Source organism: Anser cygnoides, unplaced genomic scaffold (genome assembly GCF_040182565.1).
Source record: "Anser cygnoides isolate HZ-2024a breed goose unplaced genomic scaffold, Taihu_goose_T2T_genome scaffold_43_1, whole genome shotgun sequence".
Taxonomy (NCBI): Eukaryota; Metazoa; Chordata; class Aves; order Anseriformes; family Anatidae; genus Anser; species Anser cygnoides.
Window position 1 is genome coordinate 1,211,767 of NW_027103067.1, and position 20,010 is coordinate 1,231,776.

At 69.4% G+C, this 20,010-nt stretch overlaps 1 protein-coding gene across 1 annotated transcript in view; it reads right to left on the reverse strand.

Annotated features, from left to right (window-relative positions):
• The window catches only part of LOC136789273 (glycogen phosphorylase, muscle form-like), a 28,290-nt gene that overhangs the window by 6,822 nt on the left and 1,458 nt on the right, over positions 1–20,010 (reverse strand). Inside the window, 15 exon segments of the mRNA XM_066989309.1 lie at positions 680–821; positions 2,482–2,540; positions 3,493–3,640; positions 5,486–5,587; positions 6,388–6,502; positions 8,024–8,067; positions 8,069–8,188; positions 9,165–9,311; positions 10,849–10,941; positions 13,265–13,408; positions 14,196–14,278; positions 15,586–15,697; positions 17,195–17,210; positions 17,212–17,324; positions 17,780–17,796. Coding sequence (XP_066845410.1) covers positions 680–821; positions 2,482–2,540; positions 3,493–3,640; positions 5,486–5,587; positions 6,388–6,502; positions 8,024–8,067; positions 8,069–8,188; positions 9,165–9,311; positions 10,849–10,941; positions 13,265–13,408; positions 14,196–14,278; positions 15,586–15,697; positions 17,195–17,210; positions 17,212–17,324; positions 17,780–17,796 — 1,455 coding nt within the window.

Here is a 20,010-nt window from a genome sequence, read left to right on the forward strand (position 1 = left end):
GGGGCGCGCCTCCAGCGCGCGCCCCCGCCCCCTGCCCCCCCCTGCCCCCTCCCCCTGACCCCCCTGACCCCCCTGACCCCCCTGACCCCCCTGCCCCCCTGACCCCCCTGACCCCCCTGACCCCCTGGCCCCTGCCCCCCTGACCCCCTGACCCCCTGACCCCCCTGCCCCCCTGCCCCCTGACCCCCCTGACCCCCCCGACCCCCTGACCCCCCTGCCCCCCCTGACCCCCTGACCCCCCTGACCCCCTGACCCCCCTGCCCCCCGACCCCCCTGCCCCCCCCCCCCCTGACCCCCCTGCCCCCCTGACCCCCTGACCCCCCTGACCCCCCTGCCCCCCTGACCCCCCTGACCTCCCTGCCCCCCCTGACCCCCCTGACCCCCCCGACCCCCCCGACCCCCCTGACCCCCCTGACCCCCTGACCCCCCTGCCCCCCTGACCCCCCTGACCCCCCTGACCCCCTGACCTCCCCTGACCCCCCTGACCCCCCTGCCCCCCCGACCCCCCGACCCCCCCGACCCCCCCTGACCCCCCTGACCCCCCTGCCCCCCCTGACCCCCCTGCCCCCCCTGCCCCCCTGCCCCCCCTGATCCCCCTGCCCCCCCTGACCCCCCGACCCCCCCGACCCCCCTGACCCCCTGACCCCCTGACCCCCCTGACCCCCCGGCCCCCCCGTACCCTTCTCGGCCAGGGAGACGCGGTAGTTCTCCAGGAAGACGACCTTGAGGCGGTCGCCCACGGCCGGGTCGTTGTTCACCACCTCGCCGATGGCCGTCACCAGGCGGATGATCAGCTTGGCCATGTGGTACCCGGGGGCCGCCTGGGGGGGGATGTGTGGGGTGGGGGGGTGTTGGGGGGTGGGGGTGCCGGGACCCCCGCCCACGGTAACCCCCCCCGGGGGCCTCAGTCCCATAGGAGCCCCCAGGAACACTCCCAGCCCCGTAGGAGCCCCAAATCCTATAGGAGCCCCATAGGAACCCCATGGGAACCCCGAATCCCATAGGAGCCCCCAGGACCCCACCAGCAGCCCCATAGGAACCCCAAATCCCATAGGAACCCCATAGGAACCGCATAGGAACCCCAAATCCCATAGGAGCCCCCAGGAACACTCCCAGCCCCGTAGGAGCCCCAAATCCTATGGGAGCCCCATGGGAACCCCAAATCCCATCGGAACCCCATAGGAACCCCATGGGAACCCCAAATCCCATAGGAGCCCCCAGGACCCCACCAGCAGCCCCATAGGAACCCCAAATCCCATAGGAACCCCATAGGAACCGCATAGGAACCCCAAATCCCATAGGAACCCCAAACCCCATAGGAGCCCCCACGACCCCCAGTCCCATAGGGAGCCCCCAGCAGCCCCAAATCCCACAGGAGCCCCATAGGAACCCCAAGTCCTAGGAGCCCCCAGGACTCCCCCCCCCAGCCCCATGGGAGCCCCCAGGACCCCTCCCAGCCCCATAGGAACCCCAAATCCTATAGGAACCCCCAGGACCCCCCAGTTCCATAGGAGCCCCCAGCAGCCCCAAATCCCACAGGAGCCCCATGGGAACCCCAAGTCCCATAGGAGCCCCCAAGACCCCCCCAGCCCCACAGGAACCCCAAACCCCATAGGAACCCCGAATCCCATAGGAACCCCCAGGAACCCCAAATCCCATAGGAGCCCCCAGTCCCCCCAGCCCCATAGGAGCCCCCACGACCCCCCAGTCCCATAGGAGCCCCCAGCAGCCCCAAATCCCACAGGAGCCCCATAGGAACCCCAAGTCCTATAGGAGCCCCCAGGACCCCCCCAGCCCCATAGGAGCCCCCAGGACCCCTCCCAGCCCCACAGGAACCCCAAATCCCATTGGAGCCCCCAGGACCCCCCAGTTCCATAGGAGCCCCCAGCAGCCCCAAATCCCACAGGAGCCCCATGGGAACCCCAAGTCCCATAGGAGCCCCCAAGACCCCCCCCAGCCCCACAGGAACCCCAAACCCCATAGGAACCCCGAATCCTATAGGGAGCCCCCAGGACCCCCCCAATCCCATAGGAGCCCCCAGTCCCCCCAGCCCCATAGGAGCCCCCAGGACCCCCCCAGCCCCCCCATAGGAACCCCAAGCCCCACAGGAGCCCCATAGGAACCCCAAATCCTATAGGAGCCCCCAGGACCCCCCCCCCAGCCCCACAGGAACCCCAAGTCCCACAGGAGCCCCACAGGAACCCCAAATCCCATTGGAGCCCCCAGGAGCCCCCCATTGACCCCCCCAGCCCCCCCAGAGACCCTCAGGACCCCCCCCCCCCCCCCAAAAACCCCATAGGGCCCCTCTGAGCCCCTAAAAACCCTCGAGACCCCCCCCTACCCCCCCCTGCCCCCCCAGCCCCCCCAGCCCCCCCAGCCCCCCCCCAGCCCCCCAGCCCCCACCTTGCCCCCCAGCCCCCCCTACCCCCCAGCCCCCCCAGCCCCCCAGCCCCCCCCCCCAGCCCCCCCCCCAGCCCCCACCTTGCCCCCGATCATGACGGTGCGGGGCACGAAGGCCTTGTTGGGCTCCTTCTTAATGCCTGAAAGGGGGCACAAAGGGGGTCGGGGGGGGCAAAATGCCGGGGGGGGGGGGGGGTCCCAAAATTCCGGGGTCCCAAAACCCCGGGGGGTCCCAAAAATTCGCAGGGGGCCCCAAAACCCCGGGGGGTCCCAAAACCCAGGGGTGTCCCAAAAACTGGGGGGGGGGGGTGGTGTCCCAATGACTCCAGAGGGGGTCCCAAAATCCGGGGGGGGTCCCAAAACCTCGGGGGGTCCCCAAAACCAAGGGGGGTCCCAGAAACTGGGGGGGGGGGGTCCCAATGACTCGGGGGGGTCCCAAAGACCCAAGGGGAGGGTCCCATAAAAATTCGGGGGGGGGGGGGTCCCAAAGACACAAAGGGGGGGGTCCCAAAAATCCAGGGGGTCCCAATGACCCGGGGGGTCCCAAAACCCCAGGGGGGCTCCCAAAAACCCAGGGGTGTCCCAAAAACCCAGGGGGGTCCCAATGACTCTGGGGGGGTCCCAAAGACCCAGGGGGTGTCCCAAAAATTCGGGGGGTCCCAGAGGGCCCAATAATTCCGGGGGGGGGGGGGTCCCAATAATTCCTGGGGGGGTCCCAATAATTCCGGGGGGAGGGGTCCCCAAATTTTCGTGGGGTGTTCCCAATAATTCCGGGGGCATCCCCAAAAATTCGGGGGGGTGTTCCCAATAATTCTGGGGGGGCCCCAAATTTTTTGGGGGGGGGTCCCAATAATTCCGGGGGGTCCCAATAATTCCGGGGGGTCCCGGGGGGGCACGCACGGTTGTAGAGCGTGATGACGTGCAGGCAGTTGGGGGGGGGGTCCCAAAGACCCGGGGGGTTCCCCAAATTTTCGGGGGGTGTTCCCAATAATTTGGGGGGGGGTCCCAATAATTCCGGGGGGTCCCCAAATTTTCGGGGGGGGGTGTTCCCAATAATTCCGGGGGGTCCCCAAATTTTCGGGGGGCACGCACGGTTGTAGAGCGTGATGACGTGCAGGCAGTTGAGCAGCTGCCGCTTGTACTCGTGGATGCGCTTCACCTGCACGTCGAACAGCGCCGCGGGGTTCACGCGCACGCCGTAGTCCCGCTCCAGCAGCGCCGCGAACTTGGCCTTGTTCTCCTGCGGGGACCGCGCTCAGCGCCCAGCACCCCACCGGGGGCTACGGACCCCCCGGACCCCCACGGACCCCCCGGAGCCCCTACGTGCCCCATAGACCCCCCCGGACCTGCCCCCAGACGTGCGCCCCCAGTGCACCCCAGTACCCCCCATAGCACCCCAGTACCCCCATAGCCCCCCATAGCAGCCCGCGAACTTACCTTGTTCCCATAGCACCCCAATCAGCGCCCCGGCACCCCACCCTGATACCCCCATAGCACCCCGATATACCCCATAGCACCCTACGTGCCCCATAGACCCCATATACCCTCAACTGTGCCCCATGGCTCCAGCGTGCACCCCAATGACCCCGTGTGCCCCGTAGCACCCCGACACCCCCCATAGCACCCCAATACCCCCATAGCACCCCAATACCCCCCACAGCACCCCAGTATACCCCATAGCACCCCAATACCCCGACACCCCCCCACAGCACCCCAATACCCCCCATAGCACCCAATATACCCCATAGCACCCCAGTATCCCCCTTAGCACCCCAACACCCCCCATAGCACCCCAGTACCCCCATAGCACCCCTGACACCCCCCCCCATAGCACCCCGAAACCCCCCCATAGCACCCCAACACCCCCCCATAGCACCCCAGTACCCCCCATAGCACCCCAGTACCCCCCATAGCCCGCTCCAGCAGTGCCACGAACTTGGCCTTGTTCTCCTGCGGGGGGCTACGGACCCCGGACCCCCCGGACCCCCACAGACCCCCCCCACAGACCCCCCCCCCCCCATGGACCCCCTGGGACCCCATACACCCCATAGATCCCCAGAGACCCCCCACGGAACCCCATGCACCCTCCCAGACCGCCCCCCCAGACCCCCATGGACCCCCCCGGATCCCCCCAGACCCCCCCAGACCCCACAGATCCCCCTTGTGCCCCCCGGCTCCCCCCTACCCCATAGCCCCCCCAGCCCCCCCTGCCCCATAGCCCCCCCACCCCATGTCCCCCCCACCCCATGTCCCCCCCACCCCATAGACCCCCCACCCCATAGCCCCCCCCAGTCCCCACCGCCCCATAGACCCCCCCACCCCATGTCCCCCCCCACCCCATAGCCCCCCCCAGCCCCCCACCCCATAGACCCCCCCACCCCATAGCCCCCCCGGCCCCCCCACCCCATAGCGCCCCCACCCCATAGCCCCCCCAGCCCCTCCCCGCCCCATAGACCCCCCCGCCCCCATAGCCCCCCCCCCCATAGCCCCCCCAGACCCCCCCAGCCCCCCCCCTGCCCCATAGCCCCCCCCACCCCATGTCCCCCCCACCCCATGTCCCCCCCACCCCATAGACCCCCCCACCCCATAGCCCCCCTATGCCTTCCCCTGCCCCATAGCCCCCCCAGCCCCCCCACCCCATAGCCCCCCCCCAGTCCCCACCGCCCCATAGACCCCCCACCCCATGTCCCCCCCACCCCATAGCCCCCCCCAGCCCCCCCACCCCATAGCCCCCCCCCCCCCCACCCCATAGCCCCCACCCCATAGCCCCCCCAGCCCCCCCCCACCCCATAGACCCCCCCACCCCATAGGCCCCCCCAGCCCCCCCCACCCCATAGCCCCCCCAGTCCCCCCCGCCCCATAGCCCCCCCCAGCTGCTCCCTGCCCCATAGACACCCCCCCCCCCCCCCCATAGCCCCCCCCCCATGGCCCCCCCCAGCCCCTCCCTGCCCCATAGACCCCCCCCCCCCCCCCCATAGCCCCCCCCCCATAGCCCCCCCCCCAGTCCCCCCCAGCCCATAGCCCCCCCCCCCCCCCCCCCCCCCCCCCGCCCCATAGCCCCCCCCCCATAGCCCCCCGCCCCCACCTGCTTGACTTTGGCCACGTCGCGGATGAAGGCGTCGTCGTCCACCAGGGCCAGCAGCTGCCGCAGCTGGGACAGGTCGGCCACGAAGTCCTCCCCGATGCGCTGCGGGGGGGGGTTTGGGGGGTCACTGCGGGACCCCCGCCCCCCCCCCATGGCACCCCCAGAGCCCCCCCATAGACTCCTACAGCACCCCCATGGACCCCTACGGCACCCCCAGAGTGCCACCGCCCCCCCTCCAGGACCCTCCCAGGACCCCCAGGACCCCCCCCCCAGACCCCCAAACCCCCTCCCAGGACCCCCAGGACCCCCCCAGGACCCCCCAGGACCCCTCCCAGGACCCCCAAGCCCCCCCAGGACCCCCCAGGACCCCCCCAGGACCCCCAGGACTCCCCCAGGACCCCCTCTACTCCCCCAGGACCCCCATGACCCCTAAGCCTCCCCCATGACCCCCAAGCCCCCCCCCGGACCCCTAAGCCCCCTCCCAGAACCCCCAAGACCCCCTATACTCCCCCTAGGACCCCCAGGACCCCCAAGCCCCCTGCAGGACCCCCAGGACCCCCAAGCCCCCCAGGACCCCCATGACCCCCAAGCCCCCCCCAGGACCCCTAAGCCCCCTCTCAGGACCCCTCCCAGGACCCCCATCCCCTCTCAGGACCCCCAGGACCCCTCCCAGGACCCCCAAGCCCCCCCAGGAACCCCCAGGACCCCCAGGACCCCCAAGCCCCCCCAGGACCCCTCCCCAGGACCCCTAAGCCCCCCAGGACCCCCCCAGGACCCCCAAGCCCCCCAGGACCCTTCCCAGGACCCCCAAGCCGCCTCTCAGGACCCCTCCCAGGACCCCTAAGCCCCCCCCAGGACCCCCAGGACCCCCAAGCCCCCAGGACCCCCCCCCCGGCCCCCACCTCGGCGATGACCTCGGCCAGCCCCGGGTTGCAGAGCACCAGCCAGCGCCGCGGCGTGATGCCGTTGGTCTTGTTCTGGAACTTGTGCGGCTCCAGCTCGTAGAAGTCCTTGAACCTGGGGGGGGGGACACGGGGGGGGCACGGCGTGGGGACGGGGACAGAGGGACAGAGGGACGGGGGGGACAAGGGGAGGGGGATAAGGGGACGGGACAGGGATGGGGACAGAGGGACAGGATGGGGACAAGGGGAGGGGGATAAGGGGATGGGAATGGGGACAGGGACAGGGATGGGGACAAGGGATGGGGAAAGGGGAAGGGGACAAGGGGAGGGACAAGGGGATGGGGACAAGGGGATGGGGACAAGGGGATGGGGACAGAGGGATGGGGACAAGGGATGGGGACAGGGATGGGGACAAGGGATGGGGACAAGGACAGGGACAAGGGGATGGGGATAAGGGGATGGGGTCAAGGGATGGGGTCAAGGAGGGGACAAGGGAGGGGACAAGGGGAGGGGACAGGATGAGGATGGGGACAAGGGGATGGGAATGGGGACAGGGACAAGGGATGGGGACAAGGGGACAGAGGGACAGAAGGACAGGAGGGGGACAAGGGGATGGGGACAAAGGATGGGGACAAGGGGAGGGGGACAAGGACGGGGACAAGGGATGGGGTCAAAGGGGATGGGGACAAGGGAGGGGGACAAGGGATGGGGACAAGGGATGGGGACAGAAGGACAGGGACAGGACAAGGATGGGGACAAGGGGATGGGAATGGGGACAGGGACAAGGGGATGGGGACAAGGGGATAGGGATGGGGACAAAGGAAGGGGACAGGGACAGGACAAGGAAGGGGACAAGGGATGGGGACAGGGACAAGGGATGAGGCGAGGACAAGGGAAGGGGATGAAGGACAGGGACAGGACAAGGAAGGGGACAAGAGATGGGGAGAGGATGAGGATGGGGACAAAGGGATGGGGATGGGGACAGGGACAGGACAAGGATGGGGACAAGGGATGGGGACAGGGACAGGACAAGAAAGGGGACAGGGATGGGAATGGGGACAGGGACAAGGGATGGGGACAAGGGATGGGGATGGGGATGGGGACAAAGGAAGGGGACAGGGATGGGGCCGAAGGACAGGGACAGGACAGGAAGGGGACAAGGGAAGGGGATGGGGCTGGGGACAAGGGGCTGGGGACAGGGCTGGGGACCACGGAAAGGGACAAGGGGTGGGGACGAAGGAAGGGGACAAAGCCCCCGGGACCCCAACCAAGGGCGGGAGGGGCACGGCATGGGGATGGGCACCGCTGGGGGGCGACCCCAGTTGGGGGGGGTGACACCAGGGTGGGGGTGACCCCGGGGTGGGAGTGACCCCAGGTAAGGGTGACCCCAGGGTGGAGGTGACCCCAGGATGGGGGTGACCCCAGGATGGAGGTGACCCCAGGATGGGGGTGACCCCAAGGAGGGGGTGACCCCAGGGTGGGGGTGACCCCAGGGTGGGGGGGTGACCCCAAGGGGGGGGGTGACCCCAGGGTGGGGGTGACCCCAAGGGGGGGGGGGTGACCCCAAGGATGGGGGTGACCCCAGGGTGGGGTGACCCCAGGGTGGGGGTGACCCCAGGGTGGGGGGGACACGCACACGCTCTGCTTGAGGATCTCGGAGTGGATGCGGGCGACGCCGTTGGACGGCGTGGGTGCCGACGATGCAGAGGTGCGCCATGTTGATGCGCTTCACCGCGCCCTCCTCCACCAGCGACATGCGCCGCAGCCGCTCGTGGTCCCCGGGGAAGGTGGCGTAGACGCGCTGTGGGGCAGACCCATAAGTGTGGGGCAGACCCACACGTGTGGGGCAAAGACGTGCAATGTGGGGCAGACCCATATGTGTGGGGCGGACCCATAAGTGTGGGGCAGACCTATATGTGTGGGGCAGACCCATATGTGTGGGGCGGACCCATATATGTGGGGTGGGCCCATATGTGTGGGGCGGGCCCATATGTGTGGGGCAGACCTATATGTGTGGGGCAGACCCATATGTGTGGGGTGGACCCATATGTGTGGGGCAAACACATGCAATGTGGGGCAGACCCATAAGTGTGGGGAGGACCCATATATGTGGGGCAGGCCCACATGTGTGGGGCAAAGACGTGCAATGTGGGGCGGACCCATAAGTGTGGGGTGGGCCCATACGTGTGGGGCAGACCCACATGTGTGGGGCGGACCCATGTGTGTGAGGCAGGCGCATGCAATGTGGGGCGGACCCATATATGTGGGGCAGACCCATATATGTGGGGCGGACCCATAAGTGTGGGGCAGACCCATGCAATGTGGGGCAGACCCACACGTGTGGGGCGCGGGCCGAGCCCCGGGGATATGGGGGTTATGGGGGGACCCAGGTGCCCCCCAAGGACCCGGGGTCCCGCCTGCCCCATGGCTCCCCCAGGGGACCCCACAAGCCCCTGAGCACCCAGGGGACCCCGGGCCCCATCGCCCCCCAGGTCCCCGTGCCCCCTGTCACCCCCCGCACCCCCCATTCCCCCCAAGAACCCCCGGCCCTATTGCCCCCCATCTGCCCCCCGACCCCCCTGTTTCCCCCCCAAGCCCCCCTGCTCCCCCAAGCCCCCCATTCCCCCCGTAACCCCCCCAGGCCCCGATGTCCCCAACCACCCCCTTACCCCCCATTCCCCCCACCGCCCCCTTACCCCCCACCGCCCCCTTACCCCCCCGGCCCCCTTACCCCCCCGGCCCCCTTACCCCCCCCGTGCCCCCCCGGCCCCACGCACGTCGAGGAAGCGCTGGTTGATCTCGTAGATGAGCTCCAGGTGCCGGGGCAGCAGCGACTCCAGGAGGTGCACGGGCCAGCGCTCCAGCGCCTCGGGGAGCACCGTGTGGTTGGTGTAGGCGCACGTCCGCACCGTCACGTCCCACGCCTGCGGGTCCCACGGACGGCGTGACCCACGGCCCGCGGGGGGCCGGGGGGGCCTTGCCCCATAGAGAACCCCCCCGGCACTTCTGGGGAGCCCCTTGGTCTGTAGGGGGGTCTTGACCCATAGAGTCCCTGCCCCATAGAACCCCCCTGGCCCTTCTGGGGGCCCCTTGGTCCATGGGGGGGTCCTGACCCATAGCGTCCCTGCCCCATAGAGTCCTTGCCCCATAGAGCCCCCCGGCACTTCTGGGGGGTCTCTTGGTCTGTCGGGGGGGGTCTTGACCCATAGAGTCCCTGCCCCATAGTGTCCCTGCCCCATAGAGTCCCTGCCCCATAGAGTCCCTGCCCCATAGAGCCCCCCCCAGCACTTCTGGGGGACCCCTTGGTCTATGGGGGGGGGGTCTTGCCCCATAGCGTCCCTGCCCCACAGCGTCCCTGCCCCACAGCACTCCTATCGTGGGGGAAACACTGCCCCATAGCATCCCTGCCCCATAGAGTCCCTGCCCCATAGAGCCCCCCTGGCACTTCTGGGGAACCCCCTGGTCTGTAGGGGGGGCTGCCCCATAGCGCACCCCCGGCACTTCGGGGGAGCCCCTTGGTCTATGGGGGGGTCTTGACCCATAGAGTCCCTGCCCTATGGAATCCCTGCCCCATAGAGCCCCCCCGGCACTTCTGGGGGGCCCCTTGGTCTGTAGGGGGGTCTTGCCCCATAGTGTCCCTGCCCCATAGCATCCCTGCCCCACAGCATCCCTGCCCCACAGCACTCCTATCCTGGGGGAAACACTGCCCCATAGCATCCCTGCCCCATAGAGTCCCTGCCCCATAGAGCCCCCCGGCCCTTCTGGGGAGCCCCTTGGTCTATGGGGGGGTCTTGACCCATAGAGTCCCTGCCCTATGGAATCCCTGCCCCATAGAGCCCCCCCCGGCCCTTCTGGGGGCCCCTTGGTCTATGGGGGGGTCTTGACCCATAGAGTCCCTGCCCCATAGCATCCCTGCCCCATAGAGTCCCTGCCCCATAGAGTCCCTGCCCCATAGAACCCCCCTGGCCCTTCTGGGGAGCCCCTTGGTCTATGGGGGGGGTCTTGACCCATAGTGTCCCTGCCCCATAGCATCCCTGCCCCACAGCATCCCTGCCCCACAGCACTCCTATCCTGGGGGAAACACTGCCCCATAGCATTCCTGCCCCATAGAGTCCCTGCCCCATAGAGCCCCCCGGCCCTTCTGGGGGCCCCTTGGTCTATGGGGGGGTCCTGCCCCATAGCATCCCTGCCCCATAGAGCACCCCCCGGCCCTTCTGGGGAGCCCCTTGGTCTGTAGGGGGGTCTTGACCCATAGAGTCCCTGCCCCATAGAGTCCCTGCCCCATAGAGCCCCCCCCACCCCAGCCCTTCTGTGGGCCCCTTGGTCTATGGGGGGGGGGTCCTGACCCATAGCGTCCCTGCCCCATAGCATTCTTGCCCCATAGCGTCCCTGCCCCACAGCGCCCCTGCCCCACAGCGCCCCTGCCCCCTCAGCCCGTTGCCCCCCGCGCCCCCCCCGCACCTTGTCCCAGGGCAGCTTCTCCTCGTCCACCAGGATGCGCATCAGCTCGGGGATGGCGAGGGACGGGTGGGTGTCGTTCAGCTGGATGGCCACCTGCGGGCGCGGGGACGCGGCGGGGACACCCCACGGGGACACGGGGACGTTATACGGGGACACGGGGACATTATATGGGGACACGGGGACGTTATACGGGGACACGGGGACACCCCACGGGGACATGGGGACGTTATATGGGGACACGGGGACGTTATATGGGGACATGGGGACACGATATGGGGACACGGGGACGTTATATGGGGACACGGGGACGTTATATGGGGACATGGGGACGTTATATGGGGACATGGGGACGTTATATGGGGACATGGGGACGTTATATGGGGACACGGGGACGTTATACGGGGACACGGGGACGTTATATGGGGACATGGGGACGTTATATGGGGACACGGGGACGTTATATGGGGACATGGGGACGTTATATGGGGACACGGGGACGTTATATGGGGACATGGGGACGATATGGGGACACGGGGACGTTATATGGGGACACGGGGACGTTATATGGGGACATGGGGACGTTATATGGGGACACGGGGACGTTATATGGGGACACGGGGACGTTATATGGGGACACGGGGACGTTATATGGGGACACGGGGACGTTATACGGGGACACGGGGGCATGATACGGGGACACGGGGACGTTATATGGGGACACGGGGACGTTATATGGGGACACGGGGACACGATATGGGGACACGGGGACACGGCATGGGGACGTTATATGGGGACATGGCATGGGGACACAGGGATGTTATATGGGGGCACAGAGACACCCCACAGGGACATGGGGACATTATATGGGGACACGGGGACGTTATGCGGGGACAGGGGGACGTTATACGGGGACATGGGGATGTTATATGGGGACATGGGGACGTTATATGGGGACACGGGGACACCCCACGGGGACGTTATATGGGGACACGGGAGCATGATACGGGGACACGGGGACGTTATATGGGGACATGGGGACGTTATATGGGGACACGGGGACACCCCACCGGGACACGGGGACGTTTTATGGGGACATGGGGACACGGGGACACAGCATGTGGACGTTATATGGGGACATGGCATGGGGACATGGGAATGTTATATGGGGGCACAGAGACACCCCACAGGGACATGGGGACACGATATGGGGACACGGGGATGTTATACGGGGACACGATATGGGGACATGGGGACATGGGGACATGGCATGGGGACATGGGGATGTTACATGGGGGCACAGGGACACCCCATGGGGACATTATATGGGGACATGGGGACACAACACGGGGACATGGGGATGTGGCACAGGGACACGGGGACGTGGGGGTGTGGCACGGGGGTGTGATATGGGGACAAGGCACAGGGACACGACACGGGGACACGACACGGGGACACGACATGGGGACACGGCACGGGGACGTGGCATGGGGACAGGACTCGGCAGGGGGACGGGGCAGGGGGACAGGACGCAGGGATGGGACTTGGGGCTGGGACACGGGGACGGGACACGGGGATGGGACATGGGGATGGGACACGGGGACAGGACACGGGGATGGGACACGGGGATGGGACACGGGGACAGGACACGGGGATGGGACACGGGGATGGGACACGGGGACAGGACACGGGGACAGGACACGGGGACAGGCCACCGGGATGGGACATGGGGATGGGACACAGGGATGGGACACGGGGACGGGACACGGGGACGGGACAGGACAGGATACGGGGATGGGACACAGGGCTGTGACATGGGGCCGGGACATGGGATGGGACATGGGGACGGGACATGGGGACAGGGACACGGGGACAAGACAGGACAGGGGGACGGGGACACAGGGATGTGACATGGGGCCAGGACACGGGGCCAGGACACAGGGCCAGGACATGGGGATGGGACATGGGGACAGGGCTGTGACATGGGGCTGGGACACGGGGCCGGGACACGGGGACGGGACACGGGGACGGGACACGGGGACGGGACACGGGGACGGGGCCGGGACACGGGGCTGGGACACGGGGACGGGACATGGGGACGGGGACAGGACACGGGGATGGGACAGGACAGGATATGGGGATGGGACACAGGGCTGGGACACGGGGCTGTGACACGGGGCTGGGACACGGGGCTGTGACACGGGGCCGGGACACGGGGCCGGGACACGGGGACAGGGCATGGGGAAGGGACACGGGGATGGGACAGGATATGGGGATGTGACATGGGGCCAGGACACGGGGCTGGGACACGGGGCTGTGACACGGGGCCGGGACACGGGGCCAGGACAGGACGCGGGGCCGGGACACGGGGCCAGGACAGGACGCGGGGCCGTGACGCGGGGCCGGGCGGCGGGCGCACCTTGTCGGGGAAGGCGTCGAAGGCGGTGCGCACGGGGTCGCGGCTGCCGAACTTGGCGGACTTGAAGCGCCGCACGATGTCGTGCAGGGTGGCCGCCACCACGAAGTACTCCTGCTTCAGCCGCAGCTCCTTGCCCTCGAAGAACTGGGGGGGACGGGAGCCCCACTGAGCCCCACGGAGCCCCACGGTGCCCCACGGCACCCCATGGTGCCCCACAGATCCCCCACGGAGCCCCACAGATCCCCCACGGCACCCCACAGTGCCCCACGGAGCCCCCACAGCACCCCATGGTGCCCCACGGAGCCCCACGGAGCCCCACGGCACCCCACAGATCCCCCCGGCACCCCACAGCACCCCATGGTGCCCCACAGATCCCCCACGGAGCCCCACAGAAGCCCTACAGCGCCCCATAGCACCCCACGGAGCCCCACGGCACCCCACGGTGCCCCCACAGAAGCCCCACGGAGCCCCACAGCACCCCACGGTGCCCCATGGCGCCCCACAGAGAGCCCCCCCAGCCCCACAGAGCCCCCACGGCGCCCTATAGCGCCCCACACAGCCCCACGGAGCCCCACGGCGCCCCACGGAGAGCTCCCCAGCCCCACGGCCCCCACGGCGCCCTATAGCGCCCCACACAGCCCCATAGAGCCCCACGGCGCCCCACGGCACCCCGCAGAGCCCCCACGGCGCCCTATAGCGCCCCACACAGCTCCGCTGTGCCCTATTGAGCCCCCCCCCCACTGCCCCCACCCCCCCCCGCACCCCACATCCCCCAAATCCCCCCATTCCCCCCTCCCACCCCCCCCAGCCCCATATCCCCACCCCTGCCCCCCACACCCCCCCATTCACCCCCCCAGCCCCCCTGCCCCCAGCCCCCCCACACCCCCCCACCCCCAACCCCCCCGTGCCCCCCGTGCCCCCCGGTGCTGACGTTGTCGTTGGGGTACAGCACGCGCGAGATGTTCTCGGCCAGGTTCCGGTCCAGCACCGCCTGGATGTAGCCCCCGACGTTAACTGGGGGGGGGGGGGAACAGAGGGGGGGTCAGGGGGGTCCTGGGGGGTCCTGGGGGGTTTGGGGGTTTGGGGGGGTCCTGGGGGGTCAGAGGGATCCTGGGGGGTTTGGGAGGGTTTGGGGGGTTGGGGGGGGGTTGGGGGGAACGGAGAGGGGTTTGGGGGGGGGGTCCTGGGGGGGATCGGGGGAGGGTTTGGGGGGGGGGTCGGGGGGGGGGGTCGGGGGGGGGGGTGTGGAGGGGGTTGGGGGGGTCCTGGGGGGGTCCTTGGGGGGGTCCTGCGGAGGTTTTGGGGGCTTTTGGGGGGTCTGGGTGGGTTTGGGGGTTCCTGGAGGGGTTTTGGGGGGGGGGGTTGGGGGAGTCTTGGGGGGGGTCCTGGGGGGGGTCAGGGGGATCGGGGGAGTCCTGAGGGGGTCCCAGGGGGCTTGGGGGGTACCGGGGGGGGTTGGGGGGGGGGGGGGGTCCTGTGGGAGTCTGGGGGGGGTTGGGGGGGTGGGGAGGTCCTGGGTGGATTTTGGGGGGGGGGGGGGTCCCAGGGGGGTTTGGGGGGGTCCCAGGGGGTTTGGGGGGGTTCTGAGGGGGTCCTGGGGGGGGGGGTTGGGGGATCGGAGGGAGTCGGGGGGGGTCAGGAGGGGTTTTGGGGGGGGGGGGGGTCCCGGGGGGTTTGGGGGGGTCCTGAGGGGGTCCTGGGCGGGGGGGGATCGGAGGTCGGGGGGGTCAGGAGGGGTTTTGGGGGGGGGGGTCCCAGGGGGGTTTTGGGGGGGGGGGGGCCGGGGGTTTGGGGGGGGGGGGGGCCCGGGGGTTTGGGGGTCCTGAGGGGGTTTGGGGGGGGGTCCTGAGGGGGTCCTGAGGGGGTTTGGGGGGAGGGATCCGGAGGGGGTTCAGGGGATCGGGGGGTCCGGGGGGTCAGGAGGGGTTTGGGGGGGGTCCCGGGGGGTTTTGGGGGGGGGGTCCCAGGGGGCTTGGGGGTCCTGAGGGGTTTGGGGGGATCCTGAGAGGGTCCTGGGGGGGGGGGGGGTTGGGGGATCGGAGGGGGTCGGGGGGTCAGGAGGGGTTTTGGGGGGGGGGGGGTCCCGGGGGGGGTTTTGGGGGGGGGTCCCGGGGGGGTTTGGGGTCCCGGGGGAGTTTGGGGGGTCCCAGGGGGGCTTGGGGGGGGTCCTGAGGGGGTCCTGGGGGGGGGGGATCGGAGGTCGGGGGGGGGTCAGGAGGGGTTTTGGGGGGGTCCCGGGGGGGTTTTGGGGGTAGGGTCCTGGGGGGTTTTGGGGGGTCCCGGGGGGGTTTTGGGGGGTCCCGGGGGGTTGTGGCGCTCACAGTCCTTGAGGTTGAAGTCGTTGGGGGCGCGGGCGGACCAGAGCCGCATGGTGTTGACGGTGTTGTTGCGGTACCCGGGCACGGGCGTGTCGTACGGCAGCGCCAGCACCACCTGCGCGGCACGCCCGCCTCGCACACGCGCGTGCAAGGGACGCACAACCCCCCCCCCCCCTTCCCTCGCACGCTCCCCAGCACCCCCCCCCCAACCTGCACCCCTAAGCAGCCTTGCACCCCCCCCCCAGTGCTTTGCACACCCTCGTGTGGCCCCCCGTCCTTGCACACACACACACACACACACACACACACACCCGCACCTCCTTGCACAAGCCCCCTGCGCACCCTCACCCCCTTGCACACCCCCATCTGCTTGCACACCCTTTACATACCCCCCCACCCCTTTGCACACCCCTTACATGCCCCCCCAGCCCTTTGCACACCCCTTACATGTCCTTACACCCCCAGACCCCCTTGCACACCCCTTGCACACCCCTTGCACTCCCCTTGCATGCCTTTACACCCCCCAACCCCCCTTGAATGCCCTTACACCCCCTTGCACCCCACTGCACGCCCTTGCACACCCCTCACACCCGCATTGCACACCCTTGCACACCCTTACATGCCCTTACACCCCCCCACCCTCCCTTGCACACCCCTTGCATGCCCTTACACCCCCTCGCACCCCACTGCATGCCCTTGCACACCCCTCACACCCCCACCCCCTTGCATGCCCCTTGCATGTCCTTACACCCCCCCCCAGACCCCCTTGCACACCCCTCCCACCACCTTGCACACCCCTTGCACACCCCACACCCCCTCTTGCACGCCCCTTGAAAGCCCTCACACCCCCTTGCACCCCACTACACGCCCTTGCACACCCCTTGCATGTCCTTACACCCCCAGACCCCCTTGCACACCCTCCCTGCCTTGCACACCCCTTGCACGCCTTTACACCCCCTTGCACGCCCATTGCACACTCTTGCACATGCCTTACGTGCCCTCACACCCCCCACCCTCCCTTGCACACCCCTGGAATGCCCTTACACCCCCTCGCACCCCACTGCACGCCCTTGCACACTCCCTTGCATGCCCCTTGCACACTCTTGCACACCTCCTTGCATGCCTTACACCCCCCCAGCCCCTTGCACACCCCTTGCATGTCCTTACACCCCCTTGCATGCCTTTACACCCCCACTGCACACCTCTCACACCCCCTTGCACGCCCATTGCACATTCTTGCACACACCTTACATGCCCTCACACCCCTCCACACCCCCTTGCACACCCCTTGCATGCCTTTACACCCTCTCGCACCCCACTGCACACCCTTGCACACCCCTTGCATGCCCTCACCCCCACCCCCCTTGCACACCCCTTTGCATGTCCTTACACCCCCCCCAGACCCCCTTGCACACCCTCCCACCACCTTGCACACCCCTCACACCCCCTTGCACGCCCATTGCACACACTTGCACACCCCTTACATGCCCTTACACCCCCAGACCCCCCTCGCACACCCTCCCACCACCTTGCACCCCCTCGCACACCCCCCAGCCCCTTGCACGCCCCTCGCACCCCCCACGCCCTCGCACGCCCCTCGCACGCCCCCCACCTGCGTGTCCAGCCATGGCGCCCTCGGGCGTGTGCTCCACGCGGCCGTAGAAGTGCACGGGGATGGTGTACTCGGGGCGCGCCTTCTCCCAGGGGTTGCCGTAGCGCAGCCAGTCGTCCGCCTCCTCCACCTGGGGGGGGGGGCACCGGGATGAGGACCCCCCCCCCCCCCAAAGGCTTGGACCCCCCCCCCCGAAAAAGGAGGGACCCCCCCCCCAAAAGGAAGGACCCCCCCCCAAAGACTGGGACCCCACCCCCCAAAGGCTGGGACCCTCACTCAAAGGCTGGGAGCCCCCCAAATCCAGAACCCCACCCCCACCCCCACCCCCCAAGCTTGGAACCCCCCCCTTCTCAAAGTCTGGGACCCCCCCCCCCCCAGAAAGGCCAGGACCCCCTAAAAACTGGGACCCCCCCCCAAACCCCCCAAAGACTCGGGACCCCCCCACCCCAAAGGCTGGGACCCCCTCCCCCACCCCAGGAGGCTGGGAACACCCCCCCCCCCAAAGACTCGGGACCCCCCCCAAAGACTCGGGACCCCCCCAAAAGGCCGGGACCCCCCCCCCCAGAATTTCACCCCCCCCCCCACCTGCCACCCCCCGCGATCTTCTGGTTGAAGATGCCGAACTCGTAGCGGATGCCGTAGCCGTAGGCGGCCAGCCCCAGGGTGGCCATCGAGTCCAGGAAGCAGGCTGGGGGGGGCACGGGGGGGCGGGGGGGGGTCAGGGGGGTCAGGGGGGTCAGGGGGCGTCAGGGGGTCGGGGGGGGGCCCATCTCCCAGCCCCCCCCACCCCCAGACCCCCCAAGACTCCCCAGACTCCCCCCAGGACCCCTCCAGATCCCCCCAGGACATCCAGGACCCCCCAGGACCCCCAGGCCCCCCCACCCCCCAGGACCCCCCAGGACCCCCAGGACCCCCCCAGCCCCCCCAGGACGCCTCCAACCCTTTCCCAAGCCCCCCCCAACCCCCAGACCCCTTCCGGTCCCCCCCCAGCCCCCAGCCCCCCCAGGACCCCCAACCTCCCTCAGGACCCCCCAACACCCCCAGACCCCTTCAGGGCCCCCCCCCCCCAACCCCTCCCCAGGACCCCCAGAACCCCCAGGACCCCCAACCTCCCTCAGGACCCCCCAACCCCCCAGACCCCTTCAGAGGCCCCTCCCCAACCCCTCCCTCAGGACCCCCCAACCCCCCCAGGACCCCCCAACCTCCCTCAGGACCCCCCCCCAACCCCCCCCCCCACCCCCCCAGGACCCCCCCCCCGGCCCCCACCTGCCAGGCGCCCCAGGCCCCCGTTGCCCAGCCCCGCGTCCTCCTCGATCTCCTGCAGCTCCTCCATGTCCAGGCCCAGCTGGGGGGGGGGCAGGGGGCGTTCAGAGCCCCCCCCCCCAAATTCCCCCCCCATGTCCCCCCCCCCTTCCCCCCATCCCCTCCATGCCCCCATGTCCCCTCCGTGCCCCTATTTGCCCCCCATTCCTCCCCCCCCGTGACCGTATTTGCCCCCCCCATGACCCTATTTGTCCCCTCCTCGCCCCCCGCATGTCCCCCCCCGTGCCCCCCCCGGCCCCATTTGCCCCCCCCCGGCCCCGTTTGCCCCCCCCCCGGCCCCGTTTGCCCCCCCGGCCCCCTCCACGTCCCCATTTTCCCCCTCCCATGTCCCCATTTACCCCTCTCACCCCCCCAATTGCCCCCCTGTGCCCCCCCCCGCCCCATTTGCCCCAACCCCCGGCCCTTCTGACCCCATTTGCCCCCCCAGATCCTGTTTTGCCCCCCTCCCCCCCCCAATTTGCCCCCCCCCGGCCCCATTTACCCCCCCGGCCCCATTTCCCCCTCCCATGCCCCCATTTCCCCCCCTCCTGCCCCATTTCCCCCCTCCTGCCCCATTTCCCCCCCTCTCACCCCCCCCCAATTTGCCCCCCCGGCCCCATTTACCCCCCCCGGCCCCATTTGCCCCCCCCGGCCCCCCCACCTGGTAAATGGCCTCGTCGCAGGAGCTCTGCAGCCCCAGGTTCACCATCGTGTTCTGCAGCGTGCGCCCCATGTAGAACTCCAGCGACAGGTAGTAAATGCGCTGCGGGGGGGGGGCACGGGGGGGTCAGCCACGGCCACGACCCCCCTTGACCCCCTTTAACCCCTCCTTTGACCCCCCGTGTCCCCCCCCCTCCGAGCCCTATCCGGTTTCTGGGCCCGTCCCGGACGAAAATGGCAGCGGGTCAGCGGCAAAGGTCAGGTTAAATTTAACCGCCCCCCCCACTGACCCCCCCCCCCCCCCCCGGCCTGGGATCCCCCCACAGATCCTCAGGGACCCCCCCCACAGAACCCCAAGGCCCTACGGTGCCCCCCCCCCCCCCAACCTTGGGGTCCCACGGGGGGGGGGCTCAGTCCCCCACCCCCTGGTGGCCCCCCCCCCCCTTAGGGTCCTTCCCACATGGGGGCTGTGGGGCCCCCCAAGCCCCCACGACCCCCCAGACCCCCATGACCCCCCCAAAGCCCCCATGCCCCCCCTCACTCCCATGCCCCCCAAAACCCCCACGACCCCCCAGACCCCCATGCCCTCCCCGCCCCCCCCCCCCAGCCCCACACCCTGGGGTCTCTCCCACTGCACAGCAGCCCCCCCTTTTCCCCCAACCCCCGTGACCCCCCCGTGACCCCCCCTTGGGGTCCTTCTCCTAGCAGTACTGCTGCCTGCATGGCCCCCAGACCCCCTTTAACCCCCCAGGCCCCCTTTAACCCCCATTTACCCCCCAGACCCCCTTTAACCCCCCCAGGCCCCCTTTAACCCCCCCCCATTTACCCCCCCAGACCCCCTTTAACCCCCCAGG